The sequence below is a fragment of the Ursus arctos genome, unplaced genomic scaffold (assembly GCF_023065955.2).
Source record: "Ursus arctos isolate Adak ecotype North America unplaced genomic scaffold, UrsArc2.0 scaffold_1, whole genome shotgun sequence".
Classification (NCBI taxonomy): domain Eukaryota; kingdom Metazoa; phylum Chordata; class Mammalia; order Carnivora; family Ursidae; genus Ursus; species Ursus arctos.
In genome coordinates, this window is record NW_026622763.1 from 56,994,772 (window position 1) to 57,004,333 (window position 9,562).

The 9,562-nt window shown below is 36.5% G+C and overlaps 1 protein-coding gene across 4 annotated transcripts; it reads left to right on the plus strand.

Annotated features, from left to right (window-relative positions):
* Window positions 1–13: 13 nt before the first annotated feature.
* PJVK (pejvakin) lies at window positions 14–9,515 on the plus strand. 4 transcript variants are annotated; one of them, XM_048214434.2, is made up of 8 exons: window positions 25–195; window positions 2,031–2,098; window positions 2,580–2,645; window positions 3,348–3,543; window positions 4,323–4,464; window positions 5,576–5,693; window positions 7,129–7,227; window positions 7,442–9,515. In XM_048214434.2, the coding sequence occupies exons 5-8, from the start codon at window positions 4,393–4,395 to the stop codon at window positions 7,732–7,734; spliced, it is 582 nt and encodes a 193-aa protein (XP_048070391.1). In that variant the 5' UTR covers window positions 25–195; window positions 2,031–2,098; window positions 2,580–2,645; window positions 3,348–3,543; window positions 4,323–4,392; the 3' UTR covers window positions 7,735–9,515. The 4 variants fall into 4 exon arrangements, with proteins under 4 accessions (XP_044237363.1, XP_048070391.1, XP_044237364.2 ...); XM_044381429.3 differs by having other exon boundaries at window positions 104–616; XM_048214433.2 differs by having other exon boundaries at window positions 104–191.
* The last annotated feature ends 47 nt before the right edge of the window (window positions 9,516–9,562 follow it).

A 9,562-nucleotide genomic window follows, 5' to 3' on the forward strand; every position in this document is an offset into this window, starting at 1 on the left:
CGCCTCTCCCTTCGAGACTCCGCCCCTTTCCCAGTTCCGGCTCTTCTCGCTCTTTCCGGTTCCCAGCCTTCGCCCCGCGGATTCCCAGCGCTTACCCCCCACCACTGCCTCGGCGTGGCCGCACTTCTGCGTCCTTAAAAGGAGGCGGTTTCCGGCCCCGAGAGGCGGCTTGTTGGGAGTCCAGCTTCACAGTGTGTGAGGCCTGAGGCTCAGTTTCTTTTTCCGTAGTGGGGCTGAGGGAGGTTAGGGATGGGGCTGCGTCACTTTAAGAAAAAGATTTCAGAATTCTAAATGCAAAATTGCTGCGGAACGTCCCTGAACCTGGCCCCGAAGCTTGGGACTCGCGGTATATCCGCTTTGGGGGCTGCAGTGGGCTCTTCTGGTCTGAGCCCTACCTTGAGCTCGCAGGAATGTCCGGGGACCCCACTCCCCCAACCCCCACTTCTCTCCCGCCGGGTGGTTTTCCATTGTCTCTAGGCTTTCGTCGCGTTCGCGAGCGGATCTGAGCAAGGCTTCGGTGTAAACGAAGGCTTTTCTGTGGGCTCCAGTTAAATGCTGTTTCTGTACACCTGTGTTGTTAGTCGTAATTGCGTTTGCCTGGGACGCACCACCTTAGGTGGGGATCAGACAGCGACGGTAGATCTGTTGCTTAGGGGTTTGCTAGCCACTTGCAGAAATGACTCCCTGTGCTTTCTCTGCGTCGTGGAAGATTGCACAGTGCTGTTCACACAAAGGGGCGTTATTAAAAACTTTTTTTGGTTTTTGGGGTTTTTTGGTTACACGAGAGCCTTGGATACTTGCAAGCAAATGAAAACAGCTGAATCTTGAATCTAGTCAAATTGATTTATGGTATTAGAGGCTTGAATTAGGCCTATTCTGTCTTCTTCCCACTATCCCTTCTGTACATGTATTGCGATTACTACCATTATGTTTTAATGAGTATGTTACTGTAAGTGCACATAACCACTTTTTCAAAATAGAACATCCACATAACTATGGCAATACAATATTTCAAGCATTCAGATTTGTTTCTAAAATTTATTTTTTGCCCTGATATCTTAAAAACAAGCCCAAACTTGATATAGCTCTCTTGAAAAGTTGAGTAACTGAGGTAATAACGATGAAACAAAATAAATGCAGCACTATTTCAAAGAGTTGTCTATGTGCCAGCTACAGAGTAAGAAACCCCTAAGTAATAGTTTATAGTTATTTATATATGTTAGTATTATATAGTTATTTCTTCATTTATATATGCAATCTGGCTTTCATTTGTTATCTCATAAAAATCTGCATACAGTTGCTTCTCTATATTCTGTGAATTTATGTTTTATATTAATCACTTGGTTTTGTAGCATATAAGAAGGAAAATGAATGAACTGTATACTACAAGGATTCAAAAGAGCACTTTACTGTTGCCACAATTGGCATGGTGAAGTTGTGAAGGAATTCCCTTTGGACTAGGTCCACTGTAGGTGGTATCCAGGGCTAATTTTAGTGTCTAAATTGCATTGTTCCCGTAGAGCTATAGGTTTCCTCAAAACTGGCAAACTACTATCAACAGTAACCCTCATCAAGGACACTGGTAGTATTTTAAAATTAGTAGTTTTCTGCATATGTTTTAGTGCTTATAGACCGCAATTCCAAATTGACTTTCTCTTAGTATATCATTTAACACCGTTGATCTATAATTCATTGCCTGAGCACCCCAGGAGAGGCAGTGTTGTGAATTGTACACTGGTAAGCTACTTGGTGAAACCATGCTTTGTATTTTTAATGTGTTCAATTATATTTAAAATCGAGCAAGTCTTAGGTTTGTGCCTGGTTTCTTTGAAAGTATGGATTGTTATCTGAGGGTTGCAGTAGATGACATTTTCATATCATATTAATATGTTTGCTGCTGCTACCAAGAGCTTTGTCAAGCAAGTTGGAGATGGAGGGAGATTAGTTCCTGTTCCAAGCCTCAGTGAGGCTGACAAATACCAACCTCTAAGTCTGGTGGTAAAAAAGAAGCGATGTTTTCTCTTTCCTAGATATAAATTTACCTCAACACCTTTTACACTGAAAGATATTCTTCTAGGAGACAGAGAAATTTCAGCTGGTAAGTTTAAATACCTGTTTGGGAGTAACTACTCATTCAGCTATATTATTGACAATCCAAACTTCGGTTGTATATACTAATATTTGTAATATTTGCACATTGATAAAAGCAACTTATGATAGTAGTAATAAGATTAATAATACCTAAATTTGTATAGTATCAAATCTCTTATTTGTTGAATGATTTTCCAACCTAGTTTGTGAAATTACTTATTGTATAATTTTATTTCAATTATGTTATAGACTGTTTTAACTGAGCCAAGTTAGAATATGACAAAATAATATATTTCTTCATCTATAAAATGGGATACTACTTAATCTTACCCATCTTACAGAGCTAAATGAGATGAAAGTAATTTACATTTATTTCTTATGACTCAGTTATTGCAATTGATAAACTGAAATGTATTTTACAGGCTAGATTAGAAAACAAATTGACATTTTGACAAATTATTTGTTATAAACACTTGTTTTTCTTTCAGCTACTCAGTGGATCTTACAGTGTACAGAGCTCTTTTGGTGGAACAAAGAGCTTGAGTTTTTTTTAGGTACTCTATTTTTTTGTTGTTAAATTAATTGAGTTGCTATTTAATTAAAATTTTTTTTAGTTAATGTTTTAGTAGTATTATATGGTGACAGATGGTAACTACATTTGTGGTAAGTATGGCATAGCACATAAATTCGTCCAATCACTATGTCGTATATCTGAAACTCATATAACATTGTATACTTCCTACACTCAAATAAAAAAATTAATTTTTAAAGAAAGAGTTCATTTTCTAGCAAGAGGGATATTTTACGTGTTTTAAGATGTTTACATGTTTTGGGGAGCCTGGGTGGCTTTGTCGGTTAAGCGTCTGCCTTTGGCTCAGGTCATGATCCCAGGGTCCTGGGATAGAGTCCCGCATGGGGCTCTCTGCTCAATGGGGAGCCTGCTTCTCCCTCTCCCTCTGCCTGCTGCTCCCTCTGCCTGCCACTCCCCCTTCTTGTGCTCTCTCTCTCTCTGTCAAATAAAATCTTAAAAAAAAAAAAAGATGTTTACATGTTTTAACAATAAAGTCATAATTCATGCAGATATATTTATTTTTTTTTAATTTAAATGAGTTGCTATTTTAAATCTTGGCTTGAAATGTCACCTTTCTCAACTTTGGTGTAATGGAGTCTTAAATAGTAAATTAATGCATTACTATATGTAATCTATACTAGATGAATTTAAGACATTTAAAAATATTGATTTCCTTTTCATAAAGGTATTTCATCTTATCAGTTACTGAATTATGAAGATAAATCAGATGTTTCACTCTATGGAAGGCGGGGCAACCATATTGTGAATGATGTTGGGATTAACGTCACTGGATCAGATTCTGTTGCAGTAAAAGCCTCATTTGGTGTGGTAACCAAACATGAAGTGGAAGTATCAACATTACTCAAGGAAATTACTACCCGGTCAGTAGAATAATACTTAATCTACTTCAGTGTTTTCATTAAATATTTTAATTGTATAAATTTCATTACAAAGAATGCTGAAAACATTCAGGTTATATATATTGTCTAACATAATTTATTTTTTTTATTTGTTTGAACTACTACAAATTAGCAATATATGCAGACTTTAGGTAAGGGTAGATATCCAAAATCAGTTGGTTTAAACAGAAATTTTAATTGTACCACAAAATTGCTTTGGCCCTGTACACATTTACTAAGTTATTAGATTAAAAGAATACACGGGGGTGCCTGGGTGGCTCAGTCAGTTAAGCGGGCAACTCTTGATTTCAGCTCAGGTCATGGTCTTAGGGTCCTGGGACTGAGCGCTGTGTCTGGCTCTGTGCTAGGTAGGGAGTCTGCTTGAGGGTTCTCTCTCTCTCTCTCTCTCTTCCTCCTTCCCTCTCCCTCTGGCCCTCCCCTTGCTTGTGCACTCGCTTTCTTTCAAATAAAAATAAATAAATCCTTAAAAAAAAAAGAATACACTAATCTGCTTGCAACAAATATACTAAGGGAGTATCTTCCAACAGACTCCTATAATAAGCATGTTTTAAGAAAAGAGAAAGGAGAGGCAGATTATTAGTGGCTATCGAGCATACTTTCTGATTCGTATTAGACCTGCCTTGATTTACTTTTTGTTAAGGTGGACCATGAATGAGTAACACATGACAGCAAAAAATGTACCCTATTATATGTAATCAGATGTGACAGATTCTTGTGAATATCTCTGTTCTTTATTCTAGAAAAATTAATTTTGACCACAGCTTGATACGTCAGACAAGGAGCAGCAGAAAGGCAGTATTGTGTGTGGTCATGGAAAGCATTCGAACCACACGACAGTGCTCACTGTCTGTGCATGCTGGAATTCGCGGGGAAGCCATGCGGGTAAACCACGCTCATTAGGTTTCTCTTACTAAAAATGTGCAATGGGAGTTTTTAACAAGTACTAAATTTCTAATGAGATGTGTGTATTTTGTCAAATGTTAAGATTAAAGTGGTACAAGTGTATATAGGATTTTGCACAGTAATGGTTTTGTTTTAGAATTTTTAAAAAATCCAAGAAAACTGTGATTCTCAATGTGTAATATGATGCAAAAAAACCCCACTAATCTTTATGAAATAATGCATCCTAGAGTCCCTCCTATGACTATTTAAATGATGTTTTATGAATAAATTTGAATGCTTATATTGAATTCTTGATTTCATTTTTCAGTGATGTACTTAATACTCGAATTTTTGAAAGTTGATTTTATAATATTTTAATTTTTACAATAATATTGTGCATAGCCAAACATGCTTCATTCAACGTTAAATTCCTTCAAAAAACAAAAAAAACAAAAAAACCCCACAAAAACCTCTTGGAAGTTATTTGTGTTTCGTTCTTAGCTTAGTATTATTTGTCTTTGTCATTCACATAGTTAATGACCCATAATCATAACTTGACTGGTTTTATTAAAATGAATTGTTAGAAAGATAGAGTTCAATGAAAAACTTTTGGAATCTTTGCAAATAAAAGTTCTGTTTAGTGGCTACCCTTAGCTGTCCACCAAGTTGTTTAACACTGGATCATTCTGGGGGCACAAAGTGAAACATTTATTTAATTGTTGGAGATTATTTTGGTAAATAAGTTGATGATTGCTTTGGAAAGCTGCTGAAAACTCTGGGGGCTTTGGAACAATAGAGTAGGCTAAAAACGACTGTAGCACTTAAACAGTTGGTTTGTGGTTGAAAGAAAAAGTTGTCCTAGAGCCTTACTGTTGTGGTAGCACTAATCTTTGGCCCCAGTACCAATGTTAGTGAGAAAGTGGTAAGTGGTATTCCCTAGATCGTGAGACCCAGTGGACCACGTGGACTTCTGGTATGAACAGTTAAATTCAATGGGATAATTCATTTGTTTTTGACTTAATAGTAAGGTTGTACGAAATGTTTTGTTTCTCCAAAAAGCTATCCTTACATGGTATGCTCCTTAATAATGTTATTTACTTATTTACTATAGTTTCATTTTATGGATGAACAGAATCCCAAGGGAAGGGACAAAGCTATTGTTTTTCCAGCACACACAACCATCGCTTTCAGTGTTTTTGAACTCTTCATTTACTTGGATGGTGCCTTTGGTAAGTGAATGATTTGCATGAAACACTGAAATAATTATACTTTTAAGAAGAATTTAATGGGAAACAAACACGTACACACTCTCTCTGTGTAATTGTGGAAGAATGATACTCTCAGTACTGTCAATCTTACACTTGGGTAAAGTAGCTGGGAAAGACCCTCTGGTTGCTACTCGTACCCACTACCTCTTCTCTGCTTCTTGGTGAAAGCTGCAGACTCCCCTCCACTGCACTTTTGATTATAGATAAGAGCTTAAGTGCAATCTACTGACAAGGTATTCCTTGACGTACGTGGGGAGATAATAAATGATCTTCTAATAGGTCATTTTTGATGATGGCAAATAGAGGAATGGGTAGATAGTTAAGACGCCTGTCGGTGTCAGGGCGTCCAAACTAAGATAAGACAAGTTTTTTTCAGTTTTACCTCTCACAGACTCAGCTTCCCCCCAACTCTCCCTAAAAAATAACTTTGACAGTATAAACGCTTGCCCTAAAATTGTCTTTATATACCTTACAGAATACCTTATATACCTTATATCTCAGTGCAGCTCACTTTAGACTTTGACATTTCACAGGTCTTTAAGATTAGGAGATCAGCCACCTCAAAGGACTAGGCAAGGGAGCCCCCTAGCCATGGTAATTTATAAACATTTTTAGACCTGTTTTTGTTTCTGTAATTCTGTGGGAGGAGAGAATAGGAAATCCAGAAACATGACAAAACATGCTAATTACAGGCCATTTGGGACACTTCAGATATAGGTTTTTACGATTATATTGATTCTTAGGAGGGGTATAAACTGATAGAACTGATATATCCATCAAAATTTAAAATGTGCATACGCTTTTGGGAATTTATCCTAGAGATATACTTACACGTATGGGAAGTGATACGGGTATAAGGATATTCGGTTTGTAATAGCGAAAGGTTGGAAATAACCTTAAGATCTATTATCAGTAACTAATTGAATAGTGGTGCATCCATAGCTACGGAATGTTATGAAGCCATTAAGAAAATGAGGTATGGACCCTGACATGGAATAATGTCTAAGAGATATTTTAAAGAAATGTGTGTAGCATATAACTATTTGAGCCTAAATAATTTTATGTACATACATACATACATATCTATTCCTTCATGCTTAAAAAATAATATGGAGTATTTCTGGAAGTACACTCAAGAAACTTGACAGTGGTTATTCCGGGGTGGAAAACTGAGGCTGGGGTGCAGGGTAGACCGGAGACTTATTACTGTGTCCCCCTTCTGTAGTCTGGATTTTGTACCATGTAAATGTTAGCTTTTCGAAAAATATATAAAATTTAACTTAAAAAATACAGTGAATGGCATGTACCAGAATTCATCAGCCACAACTAAAACTCCCAATAAAATATGAGTTGTTCAAGTTATAACATCTTCTAAAAATTATTTTTTTTTTTATAGACCTTTGTGTCACTTCAGTGTCAAAAGGAGGATTTGAGAGGGAAGAAACCGCGACGTTTGCGCTGCTGTACAGATTGAGGAATATACTATTTGAGAGAAGTATGTCCGTTGAGGAGTATTTCAAATGTTTTTTTCTTCTTGGATTAACGCTTGCGTTTATCCAGTCAGGACTCCTGTCTGTTAAGGAGGAATTTAAATCCAAAAGCCAAATCATTTCATGACTCAGGGTTTAGATTCATGTATGTCTGAATGCGGTGTGGTTATGTATTTCTTATGGGACTTCTAACACATTTCTCTGTTTTTGTGCTTTCAGATAGAAGAGTAATGGATGCCATTTCTCGTTCACAGCTTTACTTAGATGATCTTTTTTCTGACTACTATGACAAACCTCTCAGCATGACTGATATTTCTCTCAAAGAAGGGACTCATATCCGAGTTAACTTGCTTAATCACAACATTCCAAAAGGACCTTGCATACTCTGTGGGATGGGGAACTTTAAAAGGGAGACAGTTTATGGGTGTTTTCAGTGCTCTGTCGATGGGCAGAAGTATGTGCGACTTCATGCAGTTCCTTGTTTTGATGTCTGGCACAAGAGGATGAAATAAAACGGAAAGTGAACATAGTGTTTTAGGTGCAACTGTGCCACACACCTTTCCAAAATCATCTAGGTATGCTTTGCTGAATTGTGGCGAATTAAAGAGGGAGAGGCAAGAGAAATTAACCCATCAGGGCATCGATTTCTTCATCTATAAATGTGGAGATGATAATAGTATCTGCCCTATAAATTGTCATAAAGATTAATATTGTTTATGTGAAAAAAGGTTTAAATATAAAATTCAAAATATAGACGTTCCTTCATGATATCTACCAGTTACTTTAGAATTATATTTGGGATTTGGCTATAATTTTAGATAACTTTACGTAGTGATTTTTCTAAATATCAATTTTATCTTTAATTGACTTTTAATTCAACATTTAAGAATGACAAGAGGTTAAAAGTGGTGACTTTATGGTGCTTTAACCATTGCCTTAGGTCTGGTAAAATGAGAAAAATGTGTTAATAATTCAATGTAATCCTAAATGTTTAATTGTGGTATCAAATGAAAAGCACACGGAGCTCAGTGTGGGGTTTTATGGACACAGTTCACAAGGTGACTGATAGCAGTTTCCCTTTGTGTGACGTACACATGCTCACTAGTTTTGTCTTTATAAAAACTCACTACTGTCATTTGAAAGTTAAGGCAGCTAGGACACCTTTATCTTTCTCCTTTGAAAATGTTTAAAATATTTAACATATTCAGTTTGAGAGATCTTTTTCATCTACTCTATAAGACGTCTGAGATTTTTCATAAACAACCTAAATTATTAATTTATTATATACCCTTATTAAAATAATTGCAAATATAATGCAAATTCTAGAACCCAAAATGTAGGAACAGCACTCTCTACTAGGTATATGCCTGTGAAAGCATAAAGCAATCGTGTAACTACGAAATACCTGATTATGTATGTAGGATGATTAAAATTTTATTTATTTGTGATCAGAGTTTTAGAATCAATCTCCATTTTACATCATCTATAATTTTTAAAAACATAAGTTTAAAAGCACTTGGAAAACAATGGGACAGAAAGGATAGAATTATGAACAGTTCGTACTTGGAATGAGTTCCACGTGTATCTTCTTCCACTATATTTGTGTTTTGAGCAGAATATATGAGTCAAATGCAAATATGAGTATACTGATTACAAAATGCTCTAGCGACTTTTTTTAATGTAGAGAACAGGGGCAGTTTCCAAACCAAAACATAATATTGAGTCACCAATGGAGCAGGTTTTCCTGAGGGAAGTCAAGGAACGAGAATTGGCGATTGAGCAAGGGAGGAGTTACAAAATTGGGTACAGCCACGAAGCCCTCTTGGGAGGAAAGGATAGACAGCAAAGGCTTTGGTTTTATGAAGTGTCAAACTCTGTGCTATGCATACGTGATATCCGTTAATCTGGTGGTTTTTTTTTTTGTGTTACCCCTGAACTTTGAGATAATAGAATTTCTGGCAGTGTATCTAAAGAGCGTATAACAGATGAACACTGAACAATGGTTTGGAAAGAGCTTTGGTTTGAACTCACTTGTTTGGAGCAGAGCTATTTAGTGCCTGACCATACTTTTCTACATACGCAGTGGGCAAAACCTTACAGGGTCCAATAAATAACGTGCATTTTCTTTGACACCAGTGTGAGATATCTTCTACAGCACCTCTTACCTCCTATTCTCAACAAGTCGGATGTTATGATTTGACCATGACACAAAACTGCCATGGCAGTGTATTCCCTGCTTGTATCCTCATGAAATGTCCTCACCTATAAAATAAATTCTACAAATTTTCAAAAATTTGATGGGGTGCCAGTTTGCAATGCTCATTCATGATCAACAACAAG

Excerpts from the sequence above, each read along its gene's own strand:
- PJVK (XM_044381428.3), top strand. The coding sequence starts at position 1,864 with ATGACATTTTCATATCATATTAATATGTTTGCTGCTGCTACCAAGAGC. Across the intron at positions 2,646-3,347 it reads AGAGCTTGAGTTTTTTTTAG|GTATTTCATCTTATCAGTTA; the intron begins GTACTCTATTTT and ends CTTTTCATAAAG. Across the intron at positions 7,228-7,441 it reads GAATATACTATTTGAGAGAA|ATAGAAGAGTAATGGATGCC; the intron begins GTATGTCCGTTG and ends TTGTGCTTTCAG.